The sequence below is a fragment of the Capsaspora owczarzaki genome, assembly GCF_000151315.2.
Source record: "Capsaspora owczarzaki ATCC 30864 unplaced genomic scaffold supercont2.8, whole genome shotgun sequence".
In the NCBI taxonomy this organism is placed as follows: Eukaryota; class Filasterea; order Ministeriida; family Capsasporidae; genus Capsaspora; species Capsaspora owczarzaki.
In genome coordinates this window covers 542,892-565,824 of record NW_011887299.1, presented here as the reverse complement: position 1 = coordinate 565,824, position 22,933 = coordinate 542,892, and the positions used below count along the sequence as shown (strand labels likewise).

General features: G+C 56.0%; 4 protein-coding genes across 4 annotated transcripts; 2 read left to right on the top strand and 2 right to left on the bottom strand.

Annotated features, from left to right (window-relative positions):
• Positions 1-274: 274 nt before the first annotated feature.
• CAOG_05102 (UDP-GlcNAc:betaGal beta-1,3-N-acetylglucosaminyltransferase 1) lies at positions 275-2,376 on the top strand. Its single transcript, XM_004346737.2, has 5 exons — positions 275-846; positions 1,092-1,608; positions 1,693-1,802; positions 1,873-1,970; positions 2,059-2,376. Exons 1-5 carry the CDS (start codon positions 330-332, stop codon positions 2,239-2,241), a joined length of 1,425 nt encoding a protein of 474 aa, XP_004346787.2. The 5' UTR covers positions 275-329; the 3' UTR covers positions 2,242-2,376.
• A 155-nt stretch (positions 2,377-2,531) lies between these two features.
• Positions 2,532-18,062, bottom strand: CAOG_05101 (hypothetical protein; the record flags this gene model as incomplete). The annotated part of the gene is made up of 9 exons (XM_004346736.2): positions 17,861-18,062; positions 17,522-17,599; positions 17,165-17,277; positions 16,928-17,067; positions 16,751-16,853; positions 16,313-16,606; positions 16,097-16,224; positions 6,163-15,945; positions 2,532-6,102 (listed from the first exon to the last, which is right to left on the bottom strand). The coding sequence occupies exons 1-9, from the start codon at positions 17,955-17,957 to the stop codon at positions 2,532-2,534; spliced, it is 14,307 nt and encodes a 4,768-aa protein (XP_004346786.2). The 5' UTR covers positions 17,958-18,062.
• A 112-nt stretch (positions 18,063-18,174) lies between these two features.
• CAOG_05100 (hypothetical protein) lies at positions 18,175-19,936 on the top strand (the record flags this gene model as incomplete). Its single annotated transcript, XM_004346735.1, has 7 exons — positions 18,175-18,439; positions 18,606-18,676; positions 18,761-18,831; positions 18,934-18,961; positions 19,088-19,175; positions 19,428-19,555; positions 19,624-19,936. Exons 1-7 carry the CDS (start codon positions 18,212-18,214, stop codon positions 19,934-19,936), a joined length of 927 nt encoding a protein of 308 aa, XP_004346785.1. The 5' UTR covers positions 18,175-18,211.
• On the bottom strand, positions 19,922-22,912 carry CAOG_05099 (hypothetical protein). Its single transcript, XM_004346734.2, has 5 exons — positions 21,780-22,912; positions 21,259-21,686; positions 20,937-21,165; positions 20,736-20,821; positions 19,922-20,612 (listed from the first exon to the last, which is right to left on the bottom strand). Exons 1-5 carry the CDS (start codon positions 22,830-22,832, stop codon positions 19,985-19,987), a joined length of 2,424 nt encoding a protein of 807 aa, XP_004346784.1. The 5' UTR covers positions 22,833-22,912; the 3' UTR covers positions 19,922-19,984.
• Positions 22,913-22,933: the final 21 nt, after the last annotated feature.

Here is a 22,933-nt window from a genome sequence, read left to right as displayed (position 1 = left end):
CAGCATTGTTCGACCAATTGCATGTGCGCTGTCTGTCCTCTGCATGTGTCCAGCACAACAGTAAAAGTATGTATTTCACCATTTGAATTTGGCCTGAGATTTTGATTGAAAATATGCTTTTCAGCTGCCGAGTTTCAACAGTCTCAATGACACGACCTCTGCCAGCTATTTCGAAACCCACCTATATTTTTCTCGTCCATCTTGTAAACCCTGCAGACGATCGCTGAATTGAGTGAGCGAACATTGCTCTTTTTTTTTTTTTTTTTTTTTTTTTTTTTTTTTTTGGTTTTTTCGCACACTTTTTGACACCGAAACAAAGTCCTCCCCCAATGCAGTGTTGTCGACGTCGGCGCTCGACATTCGCCCTGACGGCAGTGATTCTGGTGACTGGTGCAATCGCCTTTGTCATGTACAAGGATGCCCTCCACTTCCCCGGACCAGCAGCCGTCAAAGCGCCGGTGGTGGACGGGAATAATGAGTTTGACAGGTCGGGTTCTGCGCCAAACGACAGCAGGCGCAGCACCAGCACTGCGCCCAAGGCCGAGAGCGGGGAGAGCCTGCACAGCGACCCACTCTACCAGCTGCGAGTAGAACTGGACGCCCAGAACTTGCTGAATGAGCAGGCGATGGAGCCCGCGCCCACGTTTGAGACGCGCGAGCAGTTTGAACAGGTCCTCAGTCAACTTCCGCTGGACGAGTCGAGCAAGTACCGCATCCACATGCACTACGTGAGGCGACAGATTGCAATTGAGCAACCAGACGTGACCCTCGTGTCCCAGTGCGACGCGGACCACCTGCACGAAGCTATTGGCCTTGCCCAGTACTGGGATGGACCCGTTTCCGTTGGTGAGTTTTGCTGTCTCTCGTTTTGCGCTCCACCCCCCCCACCCCCCGCTTCCACCAAGACAAGCAAGCTTCCAAGCATCAACAACAAATCTAGCGAATCGCCGAGCCTTCTCTGTGGTCGAGAGGGGAGTGAGGAGACACTGAAGTGTCCAACTCATCAAGATCCCCAACACTACTGCGTTCTCCCTTCCTCCTTGCTGCTCGCGTTCTCACCCCCCCCCCAAATCTTCTCTTCTTGCACGCAGCTGTCTTCATCCCTGGAAACGTTTACAAGGCCCTGGCGACGCTTCGTCAGATTCGAGCCTGCCATGACCGAGTCCGCGAGCGAGTCAGCTTCCATCTCGTCTACATGGAGAACGAGTCCGTGTATGAGGAGGTGGCTGCGTCTGAACTGCCGCTGGAAGGCGCGTGCGAAAACTTCCAGGATCCGTACGAAGAGCTCCGCGCCAACAATGGGACTGCGGTCCGACCAAAGCTGCAGCAGCAGAAAGCACCCGCCAAATACGATGGCGTGCCGTATCCCAACAACTTTTTGCGCAACGTGGCTCGCTCTGGCGTGTCCAGCACCTTCATGTTTGTGATTGACATTGACATGCGTCCGTCGCGCGGGCTTCGGCTTTGGTTTTTGCGCCTCGCAGACAAGCGGCCTCGCGCTTCGCTGAGAACTGCATTTGTTGTGCCGACCTTTGAGCTCAAAGCCGGTGCGCCCATCCCTCGTATTCGCCAGCAACTGATTGACACCTATCTACAAGGCAACGCCCGGTGAGTGGACGTGTGTGATTGCTGCTTGTCACGACGTTTGTGGTTTACTGATATTTTTTTTGTCCTGTTTTTTTGGTTTTCCAGGCCGTTTTACGAGAAGGCGTGCTGGAAGTGCCAAAAGCCAACAGATTTTGACCAGTGGCTTTCTGTCACCTCACCCATCTCCAAGCCCACGTACAAGGTCGACTGGAAAGGTGCGTGTGGCAGTTTTGGTTGTGGTGCTGGCTGCGTTGCTGATTCTCGGTTCCTCCCGTGCATTCTCAGATCCATGGGAACCATTCTACATCTCATGGACCAACTTGCCGCTGTATGACGAGCGTTTCCAGCGGTATGGGTTTAACCGCATCTCCCAGGTTTGCGAGGTGAGATCAGTACTACGGGTTTTTGTCGACTTTAGGTGGCTTTCCTCGGTCGCTTTGGAAGACTGACTCCTTTGATTCATCCTTTCAGACATGGGTGTCGGGCTTCAACTTTGAGGTTTTGACAGGAGGGTATCTACTGCACGAGGGCTTCAAAGAGCCCGAGTCCTTCCACACGCAAAAGTCCCAAGAGAACGACGCCAACCGCAGTCTCTTCCGTCAGTTTAAGCAAGATCTCAAGAGCAAGTATCCTTCTAGTACGAGGCGTTGCTAGACTTGATCAGGCATCCGCGGTTCTTCTGCCATTGAATCCTGCTTGTTGTTGTCGTTCAAGGTGTTGGGTTTAATTTTCATTTTGTTTCAGGGTTGTATGTACTAGTAAACACTGTTTCCATCTGAATCATTAAAATCATTAAACTAAAAGAACTAAATGTACAGAGGAAGACACGCAATGGCAAAACAACAACAACAACAACAACAACAACAACAACAACAAAAAAAAATGCCATGGCGACAACAACAGAATAAAAACTCAGAGCACTGAACTCCAAAAACCCCATACTCTCAACGCTCGTGAAACAATTCCAACGCAAACAAGATTCTGTCACGAATGCGAATTGCGCTAACGTTGTCTTCAAAGGGAAGAGCAATGGTGGTGCCCGAAAAGTGCCGGACGTGGAGCGAGGTGCTGTTCGGGGCAGCAAGGGCAACGGTTTGCATGGAAGCAAAGCTAATGTCGCGCTCAACAGTCAGCCCTTCACCAATGCGCATGACCAGCACACGGAGACTCGTCACCATGATGATGAGTCCAATGTGGGCAGAGAGCTTGGCGCGAGCAACGAAGCGCTCATTGACGTCACCGCCGTTGGCGCTCATCAGAAGCAGCAGGTCGGCAGCCTCCGAGTCTGAATAGGGTCGTATGACGAAATCTGGTCCAATGGAGCGCGGGCGGCGCGTGCGAGAGCGCTCAGGGATGTCAATGGAAGACGTTCCCGCCATCCGCACGACACCCGAGCTCGTGTCCGCCACCAGGTCAAGCACACCTGCTGCACTTTTGGTGACGACACCGAGCAGCCCTTTGGACACGCCCTTCATGAGTCCTCCAACACCTCCTCGGCGAAGGCCTTCGGCAGGCTTGACGACAATATCAGCAACGCCGTCGAGCATGGAGAAGACACGCGAGATGGGCGCCTGGTTCTTCTCGCGCTCCTTGACGTACTCTTCATCGCCCGACATGGCCGCAATGCGATTGGCGGCAGATCCGAGCACGTCAATGCTGCGAAGTAGCGCCCACACTTGCTGCGACAGCTCGGTCTTGAACCTCTCCACCAGCACGCCGGTCAGCTGGCCACCGCTGCTGAACTGGACGTGCTCCAGCACATGCGCCGTAATGTTCAACTTGGCGCGGGAAAGCGCAAGCGAGATCGACGTCGGAAGCACTTTGGCGCGCACAGCACGCAGCTCAAGCGGCAAGTGAGAGCGCGATGGCAGCATGGCCAGGGTCATGATGATGCGCAGCTTGGGAAGCGAGAAGAGCTCAAAGTAAAACTTGCGGTCCTCACGCTCTGAATGCGTGTCGTGGGAGAAGAGCGACACGAAATGGTCGTACTCGCTAATCACCAGCGCAATCATGGACTCTGTCGAGGTTCCAGCTAGATCGACCACCTGGTCATCAAGGTCAATGTGAACATCCGTGAGTGGAGTGTGCGGGTCGGGCAGGACGCCACCGAGTACACGACAGGTCGCCCGTCCTCCTCCTGTTGAGCGGCCACCCGCGGATGCGACAGGGGTGCCCGATGCCAACGGTGCAGCAGCAGCAGCCACAGCAGGCACGATAGACCCTCCTGAATTTGAATTTGCGGGAGTGGTCGTTCTACTGGTTTCCGCCTCACGCGACGACGACGACGACGCCGGCGACATGACTCGGATGTTGAACAAGTTGGTCCGCTGCAGCACGCGAGGGGTGTCCCGCCGATTGAGAATGGCGGCAATCTCAAACCCAATGCGCGCCAAGCGTAGCATGGCAACCTCCTCGATGGTCAACGCCAAATCCTGCAGCTGGATTTCCAAGCGGCGCACGATTTCGTATCGCGGCAGCGGGCGTCGGTCACGCTCCAAGATGCCGTGGAAAAAGTCGCCTCCAGCACTGTTGCCTTTCGAGATGGCAGGCTGCAACATGACTGGGAACCGAGGCTCGGCGTCGTACTGCGAGTCGAGCTGCAAGTGCTTGACGGAGAATTCAATCACCTCCTGGTACTCGACGCGTTGTATCTGCAGGCCGACCTGTTGGAGGTGCAAGTAGGCCATCTCTCGAGGTGACGCATCCATGATCGACACGCCCACTCCGGACAAGACGGCGGAAAATTGCACACTGGTCGGAACACTGGCCGCGGGAGTAGCAGGAGACGAGTGGCCCGGCTCATGGTACTGCCTGATTGCCGACGCAGTACGATGCTGCAGATTGGACACCAGACGTCCAGAGGACGATGGCATATCCGCGCGGTAGTCTGACATTTGGAGCACGCGCGTCGGCCCGTCAGACACGACAGCTCCTCGAAGAACGCCATTGCCGCCTCGCAAGCGTTGAATTCGGAAGGTTTGTCGCTGCGCACGTGCGGAGGAGCGAGACCCAAGCACCACTGGGGTTCCAGGCTCGAGTTTGCCGTCCTTCAGCTCGAGAACAAAGTCGGGGTTGCCCTTCAAGCATGCACGGCCGTTCGTAAACATCCACCGAGGCCCGGCGGTCGAGGCAAAGATTGTTCCACTCGTCCGAGTCGATGCGTGCACTCGAGCGTGGAGCTGCAGTCGGCTACCCGAGAGATCGAGCATGAATCCCGTTGCCTGATTGAAGACCTGGCCTTGAGGGGACATGCGCCACAGCTGCGTGCCAGCCGAGTCTGCTGGTCGCTTGGTCGCGAGATAGACCCCGTGCATATCCGGCTCAAGGGACCCGTCCAAGCCACTCGCGCGAGAGGCTGTGGGCGACGAGTTGGACATGGCCAGCAAATCCGCCGCTCCTGTTCGACGGCCTGCCACGAGCGGCATGACATTAAACCCGTGGTCGGGTGTACGTGTGGAAGGGGAGCTGGGGTGCGGTGGCCTCGCAAGCAGATGCGTTGCGGCTTCAGCTGTTTGCGGATTGCCCAGAAAGAGTTTGGAAGGCGCGATCGCATCCAGCACCAGATTGTCGTTCAGTGCAATGTAAAAGTAGTTGGGGTAGTACAGCAGCTCGCCTTCCTTGTGCAGCGTGCTCATGTCGTAGGCCACCGCATTGGCAGGGTCGGTGCCCTCGACAAAGACCGAAACCGTCCGCGAGCCCATAATGTCCTCCCAGGCATAGTTGGCAGAGCAACCCGGGGCCAGCAGCTCAAAGCAAGCCCTTGCGCCAGTCTGGAAGAAGATGACGGGCACTTCCGAGTGGTTCTCGATACGGTAGGGCGGCAATCCATCGTCCTCCCTCAAAATGACAATGCGCGCGCTGTCACGGTGGACGACTTCGACGTGCAAAATGTAAATCTGCTTGGCGTCGGTACTGCGCAGCTTGACAAACAGCGAGCCAATGGCGCTCAGGGCAAAGCCGCTCGACCACACGTAAGAGACTGGATGCGCAGGATTGGTGTCGCGGTCCTCCATGCGGACGCACAGAAGCTTGTCGAGATCGTCACGCGGCCAATGGAAGGCAGAACGAGCTCCTGGTGGAAGCGAAATACCGCTGCTGCTGCTGCTCTGCATGGCGACTGCTTGTCGCGAGCCGACCGAGACCAATGGCTGCTGCGAGTAGCTGATGTGGAAACGGGTCAAGTTCACGAGCGAGTACCGCGGATGCAGCACGACAATCGTCGTGTTGCTAAAGCGGCCCGTGCCAAGACTAATGTTGACACTCACCTCCGAGACCACGTCGGGGCGGTTGTTCATCTGGGGCTCGCGAAGCACGACCAGAAAGGTCGATCCAACATTGTCAATGGGGAAGGCGGTCGACCAAATACCGCTGCCGGCCCGCATGCGACACAGATTGACGCTTCCGCCGCTGGTGCTGGCCTCAGAGCCCGACTGGTCAAAGGAAAACATGAACGGCACGCTCGAATGGCCCGAGAGGTTCTCCATAAACTGTCCAGCAGCAACATCCGCGCCAGACCTGTCATGCATGTACAGCAAAGGCAGGCCACTTCGGTTGATGAACCAGTACGGCGCATACACGGCCACATGCCGAGCACCGTTGGACACTGGGCGCTGGTTGTTGATTCGCAAGCGCAATTCGCGCCGAGCTTGGTCCTGAATGGACAATGCCGTTGCGACATCTCGCCTGAGTGGCATGCCGGAGCCGGCTCCGGCAGGGGAGTTGGCCAGATGCACATAAACGGGGGGAGACCAACCAAAGCCCTCCATGTTGATGGTCAAGTCTGTCGTTTGCGTTAACAGATTGATGGAGTGAACGTGGACGGTTTCGCCTCGCTCGAGGGTGCCGCGCACGACATTTCCGCCAAGGGAATAGCGAATCGAGTTGGCCAGCAAGTTGGTAAACTGGATTGGCGGAACCAAGTGGAAGACGTGCGACGGGTGCAGCCGCGGTTGGTCGTTGACGGAAAATTCATCGTGGGACACGTGAAGCGCAATGTAAAACCGCTCGGGTCCAGCATTCGCATTTGGGCTGGCGCTAGCTGTAGAAGTGGGGCTCGTTGTGGTAGTAGCGCTATTGTAGGCAGCGCGTGGCTCGGTCGGCACAAAGGAGGCATTTCGGGCAACGTTGCAAACAAGTTGCACCGCTTCGGTCGTGTTGAAGGGCCCGCGCGCTGTAAACTCTGGCCACCGAAAGTCGCGCGACCAGCTGTACCCAGACGGGGCGACTGCCAGACTGCCCTGGGCAACAGCCAATGGCACGGCAATCTGCTCGCCTGGGGCGAGCGTCGAAACAACGCTGCGAATGTGCTGCGCCTGGATGGACACGTCTGGCGAATCGGGGACATTGCCATTCTGCGGCAAGTAAATCAAGTCGAGGGGAATGCGCAATCCATTTCGGACTTCCACGCCAGAGCTAATGTCAATCACTCGACGGCTCTGCTCCATGCGGAACTGCAGCACGATATGCGCTCGGGACGGAGCCTGGTTGCGCATCGGTGTCATTGTCAAGACCGCGCGACGATCACGCTGAACAGACTGCGGTGGGAGCGGCTCGTAGCCATCCACCTGAACGACCAAGCGACGGCGCAGCTGGTCGATTGACAGGGCAGAGTGTACCGCAGCTCCACCAAAGGCGCGAGGTCGCCGGCCAACGTCATCAAACTCAAACTGCAGCTCCTCGTTGGGCTCCACGATGGAGAACAGGGGGTCAATGTTTGCGCCCATACAGCGACGGAAGCTCACACGCACACCGGTTCGATTGCGAACGGCAAATGGACGGAACTGCCGGCGAACGGTCGTCGTCCCAACACTCTCACTTGTGGTGGTACTGCCTGCAGCTGAGCTCTCAGACGCCTGCTGGGATGCAGAAGCAGACGCACTCGCCGCAGACGCGCGCCACGTATTGAGCGTTTGCAAAACCGTGAGGACGGACGCTTCGCTCAAGTTGAGCTCAAGGCGAGATTTTGACTCGAGCTGCGAGCTCCATGCAACACCTTGTCTGAATACTTGGAGACTGCACGGCCATGGCTCAATAGCCGGCTCCCAGGACGAAATTCGCGTGTTGAAGTGATCCAAGCAGAATGAGCGCAAATTCAATCGACCCACAAGCGGGGTTGTGTCTGGGTCGGGCGAGCTCCAGTCGGCGAGTTCTGCCCGCACACCACGCACGGTCATACGGAGGAGGGGAACGTCAATGCCCTGGCTGTCGTCAATCAGGGTGATGCTGGAGTCGTCGAGGGTAAACTGCAGCTGTTGTCGCTCAATCACCGACACCTCGCGGGCCGAGCTGGCGTGCACAAGGCCAGTGGAAGTCGAGGCAAAGAGCGCTGGCGACGATGCCGAGGCTGGAAAAGCAGACCCAGACGGACGACGGGCGCCGTGAGCGGCGTGGAGAGACGCTGGCTGGGACTGCAAAGCCGTTTCTGTCGCGTCGAGGAGCAGGGCAGCCAGCTCGTCGTCAAACCCAGAGGTGGCGACCGCGTCGCTCAGAGAAGGACCGCCCGTCGGAGTCCGACTCAGCCGCTGGCTCGATGCCGTGGATGCATCAGCGGCAAGAGGGGAATCCAAGTCCGCAGCACCACCAGCAGCAGCAGTGGTGCTTGAGACGGGAGGGGGCGCGATCAGCTGCAGCTGTTTGACATTGTTCAGCAAGACGCGGTACAGCAGCAAATCCTTGTACGACACGCGGGCTTCGATGGGTTGCAAATGGACATTGATGTGCGTGGATTTTACCGACAAGGTGAGCGCGTCAACAGCGCCCTCCGAGGGCAAACGCTCGAGCCGTTGATGCACCATCTCGAAATCAGGCTCAGACTCGGACTTTGGTGGGCCGCGCTCTCGGGCGGGATGCAGCTTTGCCGTGTCAATGCCCGCGTTCTGGTGCGTGTCGACAGCAAGATTGAGCGACGCTCCGAACGGCTGAATGATGGACTGCGCGGTAAAGTCCTCGTTTCCAAGCACGGCCGAGAACACCTCGCAGCCAGACACTTCCACAGAGGCCAGTTGACTGAGTGGCGGCATGGTGGTGAGCTTGGCAATCGTGCTCATCAGGCGGAGCACAATGGCGTTGGTGTCGTGGTGCGAGACAGACTCGACCAAAAGTGCCTCGACGTTGGTCACACTCACAATGAGATCGAGTGCGCCTGGCGGCTGCTGCACGGGTAGTATTGGCTGTTGAGCGGGTACATTTGCTGCAGGAGAGGTGGCGGCTGCAGCTGCAGTTGCTGCAGGTGCAGCCTTGGCCGCGTTCAACCGACGGGACTCTTGCATAAAGTGGGACGGCAGCCACGAGGCAGCAAGCGTCGATCCAGCGGCATCGAACGACGGCGACGAAGGGTCGGAAGGATCCGACTCGTCGTCGGACGAGATAAACTCGTCGTCCGGAATCGACGTCACGCCTGGAGCTGCAGCTTCTTGAGCTTGCTGATGAGTCGCTAGAGCAGCAGCAGCAGCAAAGGCAGGAGGAGTCTTTGGGGTTTGCGTCGGGGGCGGGCTTGCCCGAGGCGGAGGAATGGCCCAGCGCACAAGAAGGCCACACCAGTCAAACACGAGCAGAACGCGCGCGGAATCAAGCAGAACGCTGCACTTGCGACGAGTTGGCTCTGACCGTACTTCGACCTGAAGCTGGGCAGGCGGAGGACGCGACGCTCCCTCTTCACTCGGCGACGTTTTGGAACGAGACGTTGGAAGCCCAGGCGCCTTTCGAGGTGACATGATTTCGAGATGAACGTTGCCGCCATTCGGACGGGCATCAAAGACACTGATGGCTCCGACCTCCAAGCGCAAGTTTGACGTTCGGTTGTCGGCATACCCAGTAAACTCAAACAGCGTGTTGTTCACGTGTAACATGGCTAGTGGACTGGGCTTGGCGTGTCCGGTGCAATCCAACATGCTCAACGCCACCGTTTTCAGGGTGACGGTGAACTGAATGGTTTCGCAATTCTCGGCCGGTTGATCGATTTCGACTGGCGGCTGCATCTGCAGCGTGTTGTGCGAAGAGCCATGTGCCGTTGCAGCAACAAACGAGGCGACTGCAGCAGCTGTTCCTTGCCGGGGAACAATGGCAGAAAAGCCCATTGGCACTGGCGAGGCAAAAGTGTCGGCCACAGGCTTGTTGGAAACGGCCAGTGGATCATACAGTAGCTGTTGCGGGATGGGTTGCGCCAAGCTGGAATGAGCACTATTCGCCATGCTTGAACCAGGACCTGCGACAAGCGGCAACGACGACGAGCGCGGTTGCAAAGCAGCATCCGTGGCAAGTGGGGGCGTCGGTGCATGGTGCGCTTGCTGTGGTGGTTGGTGTTGTTGCTGCTGCTGCTGCTGCTGCTGTTGCTGTTGCAAGCCCATCGTTTCCAAGTCGTAAGGCTCGCCCAGATTGTCAAAAATCATCGAGAGAAGCAGGCGATACTGCTCGTCGGTAATGCTGATATCCACCTCTGAAAAGTTGGCACGAATGTTGAGATTGGGGATGCAGCGGTCCTGGGTCAGATTGCGGCGAACCTCGACACCGACGTCAATGTGCTTGAATATGGTGGGCGGGTTGGACGCCAAGAACGCCTTCCATTCGTCCAGCGTCGCGGGCACGGTGCCACTCGTGAGGTGAAGATTTCTCGCCGACACTCGAAGCAAGTCCACCTCCGGGCCAAGTCCACTGGCCAGGATTGCATCGTTCTGAGCGTCTTCTCCGCGAGAAGAGGTCCGAGCCTTGCGTTGCCGGTAGGCAATACTGGATGCAGACAACGGCTCGCACACAAACTCATTCTCCAGCGTGATTTGTCCGAGCTGCGCAAGTAGACAGGCGGGTGCTCGGGAATTTTTCGGCAGGGCAATCAGTGGCGCATCGATGGCAATGTCGAGGGCAATCTTGAACGGGCGCTGCTCCTCGTTCACCATCATGCCTGCGCCAATCGTCCGCATGCGACCAAGAATGGTGTGCAGGTAGGTAAAGCTGCTGATGAAGGCTTGAATTTGTCGAACAAAGCGGTGAATGTGCACGTAGCGAACGGTCGACATGCGGAGCTGCAGCTTAATGTCGTGGCCTGGCCACTCGGCTTCCAAAGCACTTTCAGGCGCTGTAACCGACGACGACGACGACGACGACGACGACGACGCCATATTGGCAGCTGCCGTCTGAGAAGCAGCCTTGGCGGCAGCACTTTCGGCTCGGCGAGCTCGCGCTGCGGCCAAGATCGCACCGCCGGGGTAGTTGAACTTGTGCAGGGTAAAGCTCAGCACATTGGCACCAAGAGAATCAAAAACAGTGGGGAAGATCGTGTCCTCTGTCAAGTCCTGAATCGACAGCTTGCCAAGAACCCCGGCAACACGCACCGGCTTGTTCGGACGGGTGCGCACCTCCGCATCCAGATCACCAACAGCAAAACGAGCAAACGGACCCGCAGGTAGATTCAGCAAGAGGGAGAGCGTGCCGAGAGAAACATCAAGGGCCATGCTGGCGGGTGGAGAGTTGGGTTGTGCAGCGGCAGCGGGACGATTGCTGACGGGCGCAGGCGTAGGGAATTTGCCACGCGCCAAGTTGCCGAGTCGCGAAAGAGGTCCCGTGGAAGTCATGGCGCCCGTCACCGGTCCACCCCGTGCCAGTAGCTGCTGCAGTGCAGATGTAAACTGGCCGCTCGAGTCGCGATCAGCGGCCGACACGGCGGGTGGGGCGTTTCCAAACCCGAAAAAGTCCAGCAGCACGACCCAGGTCTCCAGATTCACGCCGAGCTCGACAGCGTTCAGTTGCACCTGCACAAAACGGTCGGTTGAGTGGTACAGAGTCTGGTACAACGGAGACTCTCGAACTGTTTGCACGACACAGAGCTGCACGAGCGAAGCGGGCAGGGACGAGGGCTGTCCGTCGTCCACCAAGGAAGGCGAGGCAATGGATTTGACAAGCAGCTTGTTCTTGCTGGTGAGCGGCTGTAACAGATCGTGGACTTCCAGGTTTCGCAGCGAAATTTGGACACGCATGTCGCAAGCGCGGCGAACAATGCCAAGCGCAAGATTGCTAAACGAGACGTCCACCACCGGACGCTCTCCGCCACGCAACTCACCGCACAGCTCCACGATAATGGCTCCGATTGCAAAGTCCCCGGACAGCTTGGTTGCCATGAGTGTTGCGTCGCCAGCTCTCTGGGACGTCGGCGGCTGAAATGCCGCTGCCAAAACCGTTGCCACCCGAGATACAACTGGAGCATCTGTTGGCAGGGAGGACTCCAGTGGCTTTGTTGTTGGTTGCGGGTTTTGTGGGACTGGAGGGGTGTTGGCGGACGGATTGCGCGATTGAGACGCAAACACACGCTGCTGCTCGCCGAGGACGACCGAGGCGGGAGGATTTGACTGTGTAATGTTCTCGTTGATCGTGTCCAAGATCTGGTTGAAAACCTGCTTGGATAGCACAATGTAAATCTTTTGGATGGAGCCCGAAAAAGTTGTCGCGACGAGCTGCTCAGGCACCGCGGCGCCGGTGGCGTACGACGTGTGCGACAGCTCCAAGGCCACCTCTGTTTCGCGCAGAATCGCGTCGTGCGAGAGAGCTCCGAAGCGGTGCCGGTTTGAGCGGGCATTCATGTTGGCGAGCAAGAGGCGCACCTTCATGACATGGCAGCCAGACTCTGCGTCCCAGTCAAACGAGTTGCTGACGGTAAGCTCGCCAAGCTCGGCAGTGAGGACTGCGTCTGACTCGGAGTTTCGCGGAATTACAATCACGGGAGACTTGGCATGAATGTCCAGCTTCAAGCGGAAGGGTCGCTGGAAGGTCTTGGGCGTCGGCTCCGGCAAAAGCAGTGATGTGGGTGCTGCGCCACTGGTATCCGCCGAAGCGGCAGAAGAAGTCACTGATTGAACACGCTCAATCATATCCGAGGCCATTTCGGCGGCAGAATCCTTCACGGAAGCCAGAATGCGTGGCAAATCCAAAAAGCTGTCAACATAGCCGTACAGCTCGTTGAGGAAACGAGAAGTGTAGACGCAGTGAATAGCAGCAAGGCGAACGCGAATCAGCGCGTCATAATCGACCGCCTGGACATTTTCAATGCGGTGTCGAGCAAAGCACTGGGCCACCTGCGGAGGAAGGTCGCGACCAAGACCGTGCTGTGCAAACACAAACTCAAGGGCCTCGGCCGCATCCTGCGCTGTTTGAAACACCGACTTGTAGCGCCTACCTCGCGGCGTCAAATCCAAAAACTGCAAGCGTGTCAACCTGCCCGTCGCAAACGTTGTCCCGCCTGTACTGTTGCCTGCGAGCGAGTTTGCAGACGACGACTGACGCGCATGCATCAGCTGCAACTCGACACCTCCAACCTGCGCTTCAAACAAGGGCTCCCAACGAGCCGCCAGCACCAGTGTCAGTTGGTGTACACGCGCTCGAACTTCCACCACAGTGGCAGCTGCCTGTCCCAGCAGCGCGGCGGGCGTGGCGGTTGGTTGGGCTGTCATTGTAGAGGACTTGGAAGGCAACAATGACATTGCAGTCGCCTCCCTCTGAAGGATTGGGACTGGTTGTTGTTCGCCGGAACTGGGTGATTGGGGTTTCGCCGTGGTGTCGTGAAGCACGGCGAGTAGCGCGTATGCAATCGTGGTAAACTGGACCACGGTGTGATAATTGACACATACACTGAGTTGGTTGAAGTCAAAGTCGAGTGTTTGGTGTGCAGGCAGATTCGCGGGGTCGGTCAGACGGACAAACTGGCGAGAACGCTTGGAAATTCGAGTGTAGGTCATCGAGATGAGCCGCCGCGCCGCGTTCGGGTCGTCTTTTTGACTGCCAGTCAGGCGCTGTCCGGAGGTCAAGATGTATCGCTGACTGGGATTAGGAGCAACGGAGGGCGAGGCCGACGGGGAATGAGCGTCGACCGTGGATTCTTCGGTGAGATGCAGGCCGTCCACCTGCAGCGTGACGGCCAGATCGAATGCACGTCGAACCAACTGGGCGTGGACGCCGACGACCTCCAGGCTGGCAAAGGGTTCAGAGGAGCTGGATACCCCGAGTGTTGGGTCTCCAGGGTGGGACTGGGACAAGTGGAGGCTGAGGGAGGGGAGGTGGAAGGTGACGGCGAGCTGCACAATGTCCGCATCGTCGTCGTCCGGGGACGGGAATTGACTGGATTTGGCCTGTTGGGCGAGGCTGGGCTCTGGGTCGGACGAGGAGTCCATGACACGAGCCAGAAGAGTGGACGACGCCTCCTCGCGATTTGCGCTCTGCAATGTTGGCGCAGAGGCGTGCGCACTGCTGGATTCCGCCGAGGACCCGCCGCCAAGCAGCAACTGCGCACTGGCCAGCACGTGACCAAGCTTGCGCTCGGACGCTTCGACATGCAGCGCAGTGACCGTACCATCGACCTTGATCATGGCAAGCGACGAGTGCTTGAGCGCCGAGTGGGCAAACACGCAATTGCTGACGACCAGCCCGATGCCAAAGTGCCGGACAATGTGTGCGTCGTGATTGCGCGCTTGCCGATTCGGGGCGTGAGATTGCCATTCAAGCATGTTGTCGGCCACCAACACTTGCACATCGGTCAGCGCGAGACGGTACCGATCGTACAAGTGCTGCTCGAGAGCAAACGTGCCCATTTCCGTTCCACCAAGGTCGGACGAGCCGAATGCGTTGCTGGTGCTTGTAGTTGTTGTTGTTGCTGCTGCTGTTGCTGCTGCAGCAGCAGCATCGAGTTCGGGCTCAGCCAGAATGAAAGGATTGCGCTGTGACTGTTTTCGCAACGCTGCCAGGACTGTTTCGTCTTCTGGTTCTGGTTGTAGACCCGTTTCGCTCGCAAGCTCATCGACGTCCGAGTCCTCGGCTTCAGATGGAGGAGTGGATGGGGGAGTGAAAAACTCGACATCCAAAACACTCTGGGAGAGCGTGTCAGTCCCGAGGGTGTCGTCAGTCCCACTAGACGACAAATTGCCACTTTCAGAGGCAGCAGGTAGTGATGGCCGAGGCGGCGATGCAGCAACCGACGGCGGTTTGGCAAGCTGGCGGAGTCGCAACGCGTGCTGCTCGAGCCGACGCTGACGTCGGGCAAGCACGGCCGCCGACGGCTCGCGAGTGACTGAAAATACACCCAGATCGATGACGAGCAAGGATGAGCTCTGCGCTGTCACATTTCGCGGTACCAGCAGACGCGGCGCGTGCAGCAAGATTTGCGTATCGGTCCACTTGCGGGACTCGACAACACTGCGAATGTTCGCCGCAGTCTGCGTACCCAGTGCTTTGAGTTGGTCGCGCGCCGCCACGGTGAGTTGGCTCTGGTGCTGCAATGCCGGAGGAAGAGCTACAAAGGTATTCAGCGCGTTCAGAAGCGGGGCGTTGTACACCAAATCGAGAGAATACATGACCAGTTGGATGCGAGCATCGGCAACACCGTCTGGCGGCCGCACATCGTAGCACAGCCGAAAGAGGGGATCGCCCTCGGGCCGACCGGCGTCATCTTCACCGTCCTTGCTACTCGACGCGGCGCCAATGAGGACGGGGTAGAATGTTCCAGGGGTGAATGTGTCGTGCACCTTCACATCATCCAGAGACACGTCAAGCTCGTAGGATCCGTGCAGCTTTCGTCGTTTAAAGCCAACGTTCAGCTGCGAAAATACGGCCTTTACAAGCGCTGAGCTTTCTCGCTGCTTGGTCGACGGGGCGAAGAGTTGAATGGAGCCTGAGGCAAGGCTGAAGGATACTCGTGAGAAGAGAGCAGCGCCAGCAGGATCAATGTGGTCGATCGTCGACTCGCCGTCCTTGGTGCCAGGCGGAGAAGGGTGCGACTTGCTTGACTGCCTGTAGCCGATAATGTCAAACAATTGCTCCCGCTGTTGGTCTGTCAAGGTGAATGCCGAGTTCCCGTCCGCAGGTGGAGTGTCCGTTGCTGATTTTAACGATGCAGTAACAGCTATTGGAGACGGAACTGAATTGGGAGTGGGGCTGCTCGAGTTATCGCTGCGCCAACCGGCCCATGATTTTGCCCACCCGCCCCAAGTTGCCATCTCGCGATCACGCTGGTACTTTCGCTGCTCGGCCGCAAGTTCCTGTGCACGGGCCTCGCGCACCAGGGCAGCCATCGCCGACAGCTGTGGATCGTTGGCGACTTTTGCCGACGCGAGCGACCGGAAGAGTCGAATGTCGTCGATGGCAAGATCTCGCTCGCACCGCTTGAGTTCTTCCAAGAGGTCAGCACTAGCGGGTGGAAGAGTGGTGAGTCGCTTGGCATGGAGCTGCACATACTGCTGCCGAAGGCGTCGCCGCTCCCGAAAATAAGCCCAGCTCCATTTGCGCTTCGCCTCCCGGGCTTCGTGAAACCGAGCAGCGACGGCAAACTGCCACCACGCTCGCGGATTCTCCTTGACGGAGCACGTCGGCCGGAAGCGTTTGTGCCTGAGTTGGAAGCGAAAGGGAGGCAAAGAATGGTAAAATCAGTGAACAAGTTCCTGCTTGGAATCCTCGGTTTTTGATGCTCCCCGTTGCGTGATGCTTGTGTCATCACGTGAACAAAACACACAAGAGAATTCGACAGCCATCTCCTTACTTTTGGCGGCGAGAAAACTTGTGCAGCGCATCCGCGTAAGTGAGCATGCTCTTATACTGGTCTTGATGTAGCACAAAGGCAATGGCGTCGCACAGCACATCGGCCACGAATCTTGGACCATCAGCAAGCTGGAGCAGGAGGAAACGGCGGACACCCATAAGTCAAAACTTTGTGCTCGCCGGGAAACCAACTTTCAACTTTCTCACGCAAACTCACCGAGCCTTTGCGGAGCTGGATGCGAGCCGTCGAAGTGATGGGCTGCACGCAATAATTGGCACCCTCGGGCTGAGCGCCACCGCTTTGCCAGATACCTCGAGTAAGCTCGGCTCGGAGATCTGCAGAATCAAGCTTTCCTAGGATGTTGCTCGAGTCGTTAAAGTAGACTGCGAGATGGCTGAGAGAGCATTGTTTGTGAATGACATCTTGACTGTCACTGAGAAACTTTGGCGTCCAGTTGCCATCCGTGGACACGGCGGCAAAGCTTGCTAGCGTGATTCCAAAGGAAATTGACTAAAAGGCAGAAATTTAACAAACAAGCAAAAAAAAAAAAAAAAAAAAAAAAAAAAAAAAAAAGCAAGGCGCACAGAACTCAGCATGATGATGACACGGCATTGCATCACTGCAAGGAACCAAAAAAGTGAGTGAAGAGCTCACCGGAGATACACTGGAGTCCTCGTAACGAATGTGAACATTCTTGATGCTCAATTGAATATTATCAATGATTTTGGTGACGAGGGACGCGGTAAATGTCTGCAATCTGTCGAGGAACATGTGCAAGTCAAAGCACGGCTGACACTCGACGGGTTTTCCGATCGATGCAATGCGAGTTACCTCGATGTTGCAGAACCCGATCCTTTTTGAGTTCCGCTCCCAAGATCAACCGACGCCAGGCCCGACGAGACCACGTCAAGCGCGTCAATCATGTCCTGCTTTGCCTTTTGTTGCAATTCATCTTCGTGTGCTGCATTGTACTGCAGTGCGACCAAAAGAAAAAAAAGTCACACTGTGAAACAAACGCCAACCAACCAGTAGCTCACAATCAACGTGTTCAACAGGTGTGATACAAACCTCAAGATGTAAGCTCGGTCCCGCAAGCAAAACCACGTTTTCTATTTCAATCTTGACAGGCTCGCTCTTGAGTTTGCTCCACGGGATGGTGACGAGCAATCTGTCCAAGAATCCTGCGCAAGCAATACGGCAACAAGTTTCAAGTGAGACGGATGGTCTGGTTTCCACAGAGTGATTTCCATCATGGGGGAATCGTTGGGATTGGCTTCTTGAGTGGGGGATCAATTGGAAGTCGCAGAGCTTTTCTCGGATTCTCAGACCTCGATCAAAACCCCCTTTTTTTTTGGTTTTGTTTGCTCGATCGCTGCCGCTGACTTGCGGTCATTTTTGCCTCGTGTTATTGTGTCATGCAGTTACCTGAGCGAACGGCGACTGGCAGCTCGAGCGCACGCAACGCGTCGCTTCGTAACGCGAGGTTTTCAAGTTGAACGTTTCCTACAAATCCGCCATGAAAGCGACAGATTGGACAGAGCAGAACATGTTAGTAACTATCGATTGAGGACGAGTTGATAACGCGTCGACTTGGCTCGGTTCAAAGCAGGGCAGCCGAGAACTGCGACTTCCCGCCAATACAACGCCATACAAAACGCCATCTACCACTCTGCTCCACTCCACTGCCCTCTCTGCCACCCAGTCTGCCACCCAGTCCCGCCTCGCCTCAAACGCAACGACGTTAGACTTGGGGTCGGCTGTTACCTTGCCAGACGCCGATGGACAGCTGGTCCTTGTTGAGGCCGTCGACGTAGTCGCCAAGAACGCGGTTGAGCACGTCCACAATGACAGACTCGAACATGACGGATTCGCGACCGCAATTGCTCGCTACGTTATTTGCTTATATTAGTGTGTGTTTGTCTTTGAAGTTGGTTGTGGTCAAAAGCGTCGATGAAGAACAAAGAAGAACAAAATTGAAAGACTGAATCCGACATTTCTGAGAAATGATAAAAGTGGGGGGTTTAAAATGATGCACTTATTGAAAAACACCTTGTTCAAGCTCACTCCACTTTGACAACATACAGTTACAGTTGCAGCTGTGAATTGAAAGGGGAAATGAGCTCGGCAAAGAAGCGATGGCAGATACTGGCAGCCGCACTCCGTCCGTCCTCGTCCTCGTCCTCGTCGTCGTCATCATCGCCATCGCCATCCGCGACCAACGATCTGCTCGCTGAGGGTGCCGGCGAGGGTGCCGACGGAGTGAGTGTGCGGCGATTCGCGTCGTACAACCTGTTTGAAGTAACGCCAGCCTCGACAGCAGCCGGCTCGTCAGGCTCAACCGCTGTGAGTCGAATGGATTTGGTTCCTTCACTATCCTATTTGAAAACTTGTGGATGCTGGCAGAGAAAGAGAGAGAGTGTGTGTACGTCGCAGCAGTATTGCATGGATCGGGTTTTGCTCAGTGTTTCACTTTTTTTTTTTGACGATTGGTGTTTCACTCTATTTGCAGAATACCAGTCGTGCAAGTGTGCAATACAAAATCAAGGCAGCAAGTGGCGATTCCGATGCATTGATAATCAGGTGAAGCCTTTGATTCTGAACGCTCAGGTTGAGAGAAACAAGCGAATCAAGCGAACTTTTGCTGACCTTGAACTCTCTGTTCAGCCATCCTTCGTCGTTCAAGAAGGCTGTTACCCCAGAAGCATTGATTGGATTTAATAACACGGGAAATGTTTGTACGTGATCGGCGGGGTGGCGCGAACCGGTTGACTTGGCCTCTGAAAGCATTTTCGAACCGCACTTTTTCTGACCTTTGATGTTTGTTTGGCATCTATTAGGCGTATGGCCATCAGAAGAAGTCCTTGCGTATTATTGTTCAACCCACTCCGACATGTTTCGGTCAGTGTGCCCCCGGCATTTGTTCAAGTTCGATTTCTTTTGAGGATTTGACGCCGAAATCACAAACTTACTTCCCAACTGTTCCGATTGTAGAGGAAAGCGAGTCATCGAGCTCGGCTCGGGATACTCGGCACTTGCGGCCTTGGTTGTTGCGGCAACCGGACTGCCAAGCGAGGTTGTTGTGACTGACGGAAACGAAGCGTCCGTGCATGATATCGGCTTTCGCTCGCTTTTGTCGTGAAATTTTTGCATTCTTGTTTGGACTGCTGACATGTGATGATCACTGGCCCGCTTTTCGCTTGCAGCCATTTGTTGGCGTTTGAATTTGTGTTTGATTTGTGTTTGCTTTCATCTTGCGTTCTCCTCCTTGACGCTGCGTGTCGTGGCGACCTTTGCTCTTGCTTGCTTTGTTTTGACGTTGATACGCGCTCAGATGAATATCGAGGCAAACGCCAAGGCGCTCAATTGCCCTGTGAAAGCGACCATGTTACGCTGGGACAGGGATGCCGTGAAAGCGTCAGGGCTTCAAGGTCCATTTGACGTTGTGATTTGCGCCGACTGGTACGTCTCCTGAAAAAATGCCACACGTCCTCATTGTCCTCACTTCTGCTGGTATCGACTTGACCTAGTCTCTTCTTTGAGGAGTTCCACGAGGGCCTCTGCCAAACGCTGCAAGACCTCGTCGGACAAGACGGCACAATTCTATCGTTCGCACCAACTCGTGGTCACACTCTAGACGCGTTCTGTCGCGTTGCGAGTGCGAGCTTTGAGATTGAACGCAGTGATGACTACGAACCGCGGGTGGTGGCTGTGCGCGATGCGCAAGAGGCAAAGCAACAATCCGCACTCACCGATGCGGCGGGTAGTCCGCAGCCGTTTGATCGGAATCTGCATTACCCCGTCTTTTTAACACTTCGTCGACTCAAGCACAAAGACTCGTGAAAATGCAAAACGAGCATGTACCGTATAAATTCGCTTGTTTGACTTTTTCTACACGAGCACCATATTAGATACGGCAGCGCCATCGTTTTCATTGGAATCGTCACCTTGAGACAGACTGACGGCGAGGGTTTGACCGCTGTCCGAGTCGACAGCCGCTGCTGCAGCTACTGCTACTACCGCAGGAGAAGCAACGCTCCGATTCACCGACATTGGCACCACAACGGGCAGCGGTGCAACAAACTCGGGCTCAGCGATGGGCCGCGGGTGCTTGACTGGTACTGAAGAGACGGCTTCCATAGACGGTACCGCGCTAGAAAAGGCAACCGTTGCGGTCAGAGCAACGGTTGCCTGGCCAGTAGAAGGGTCGATTGGCGAAATGCCACTTTTCTTGAAATTCAAGAGAATCGAGCAGAGTTCTTGCGTTGATGGACGATTGGACGGTGTATGATCCCAGCATCTCGCAATCAATCCTTGCAGCGACGAGTGCACCAATGGTGGGAAAGTGGGCCTCTTGCGCTGCGAGCAAATCAGCATGAGCAGCTGCAAGCCGTTCAGGTTGAGATCTGCGAACGGGGTCTGGGCAGTCAACATGGACCACAACAACAGCCCAAATGAATACACGTCCACGCTGGTGTTGTATTTCTGAGACATGGCGATTTCTGGGGCCATGAAGGATCTGTGTTTGCAGAAAATGGCAAACAGGTCAGATGACCCTAAAAAAACAGCGATACAGTTTGCACGGTACACCCTTCATCAAACTGGGCTCATCCACAGAAGAAAACACGCAAGAGGAACGTACGGTGTACCGATTCTGGTCATTGTAGAAGACTTGTCTTCGCGCGAAATGCCAAAGTCGGCAATTTTAGCTCGACCTGCCTGATCAAGCTGTTGGATGTGTAGGAATGTACAAGCGTGAGTGTGATTGTTACCAAACACTTCAACGAACCGGCGCACGACCGACACAAGCAGAAAATCGAGACAGTTGTTTTGTTGCTTTTACCAAAATGTTGGCTGGCTTGATATCGCGATGAATAATGGGCGGCTGCAGGTTGTGCAAATACAGCAGCCCAGAGGCAATGTCGTGAGCTATTGAAAAGTATTCCGTCTCGGCGATTGGGCCAGACTTCAGGGCTTGTTGTAGTGAGGATGGCACAAACTCCATCACGATGCACAGAAGCCCGTCACAGCAGATGCCAAGCCATTCGACGATATTCGGGTGCCTCAGTTTTCTGTTCAAAGGGATGGCAATTGAATGAGCGATGCGACGGAACGATGAGAACGGGAGAAATGAAGCAGGGCAAAAGTGAAAAGTTGGCCCTTACTGCAGTGTTTGAGCTTCTTGGAAGAACTGGTCCCGGACTTCTCGGTTTGGGTGCTGATCGTGAAGCAGCTTGACTGCAACCGTGCGATCTTGCAATATTCCTTTGCGCACTTGGCCAAAGCTTCCGACGCCAAGCTGCTCCAAAAACTTGATGTACCGGTAATCAATCTGCCACTGCTTGTCAAATAGCGCGGCGGCAGTGGCAGAGTTGGCATCAGACTCTTCGGGTTCGTTTTCTTCTTGTGGCGGGTCGGCAGCCTTGACCGGAGATCCGCCAATGCCTGGCGGATGAGCAAACTGCTTCAAGTGCTCCACATTCTTTCGGTAGCAATGAGGATGATAGGTACAAACAGGACGATTGTCGCTTGCAAATATTTCGCGAAGTCCGTGATTTGGTATTGAGGGGCCCGGAGAGGGTGAGCTCGAAGACTGTTTGCGAAAAAAAAAAGGAAAAAAAATGAGTTTCGACTTAAAACCCGAACATGGATCACCACCGCAATTGCTCCTCTTGTCACTACATACCAGTGAACGAGCTGGGCTAGCTGGCTTGATACTGCTGCGAAGAAGGCCGACGGGATTTGCGGCATTGGCAGAAGTTGCGGGCGGAACATCGTCGGAGCGACTGCGCTTGCTTTGCTGAAAATCGATGCCGCGCTCTGGTACGAGGTCATAGGCTGCGTAAGGATGCGGCGAATTCCAGTCAACGCGATCTGCATCGACTGCCGGTCGCTTGCCGCGAGCCGCGGGCTGCAAACGCGATGAGCTGTGCGAATGGTCTCCAGCAGCGCCTGCTTTGTCGGAATCGCCCAAAGAAGACGACCCAGCAGATGTCAACCGTCGCCGTGCTGTTGACTGGCGAGTCATCGTTCTTCGGCGCGGGATCGAGTCGTCCTCGTCCGAGTTGAAACCATCCAGCGTTGCATTGTACGCCTCGTCGTCGTCGTCGTCGCCACCGTCACCGTGCTGACTGGCAGAGCGTTGGCGACTCTTTCGAGAGCCAGCTGGCGATGGTGTCAATCCGCTACGGCGACGAGGGACACGACCCACAGCGGCAGCGGTGCTAGCTCCATTCGTCGTGGAAGAACCGACATCCGGATCCTCCTCTGCCTTGACGCCAATCTCGTCGACCATGGACATGCCACGGGATGAATGGACGACAGGCTCGTCCTCCTCTGTGTCACTGCTAGCAGCTCCAGCAGCAGGCAGCGCCTTGCCATCGTCGGGACCGTCGCTGCGGATGACGCTGCACTTCTTTTCGACGCGTACTGGGCCATCTGCGCCACCCAGCCCGGATCGCTTTGCCTGCGCCAGAAGCCCCCACGAGTGGAAGCCGGCACCAGCGAGAATCCACGTCAGTCGCTCGCCTTGGAGTGCGCGCTGGGCGTAGGCAGACTTTTTTGACGTGTTTTGGGCCATGAACTTGATCCCGCCCGCATTCACAAAGCGCACATGCTGCGACGCCGTCGACTCGACCCGGAAGGTCTGCTCGGGGCCTCCAGCGATAGATACGTTGACGCTCACGGCATTCGAGTGGATGGCGTGGTGGATGTCCCGCGCAGCCTTGAGTGAGAACATGTCATACCACAAATAGGCAAAGAAAAGCTAGGAAAAAAGGAAAACTCCCGCCAAAAATATGATGACAAAAACAATCAAAAGAAGAAAAACGAGTGTGCTGA

Excerpts from the sequence above, each read along its gene's own strand:
- CAOG_05102 (XM_004346737.2), top strand. The coding sequence starts at position 330 with ATGCAGTGTTGTCGACGTCGGCGCTCGACATTCGCCCTGACGGCAGTG. Across the intron at positions 1,609-1,692 it reads TATCTACAAGGCAACGCCCG|GCCGTTTTACGAGAAGGCGT; the intron begins GTGAGTGGACGT and ends TTGGTTTTCCAG. Across the intron at positions 1,803-1,872 it reads GTACAAGGTCGACTGGAAAG|ATCCATGGGAACCATTCTAC; the intron begins GTGCGTGTGGCA and ends GTGCATTCTCAG.
- CAOG_05099 (XM_004346734.2), bottom strand. The coding sequence starts at position 22,832 with ATGTTCTCACTCAAGGCTGCGCGGGACATCCACCACGCCATCCACTCG. Across the intron at positions 21,166-21,258 it reads CAAGAAGCTCAAACACTGCA|AAAACTGAGGCACCCGAATA; the intron begins GTAAGGGCCAAC and ends CCCTTTGAACAG. Across the intron at positions 20,613-20,735 it reads ATGACCAGAATCGGTACACC|ATCCTTCATGGCCCCAGAAA; the intron begins GTACGTTCCTCT and ends CTGCAAACACAG.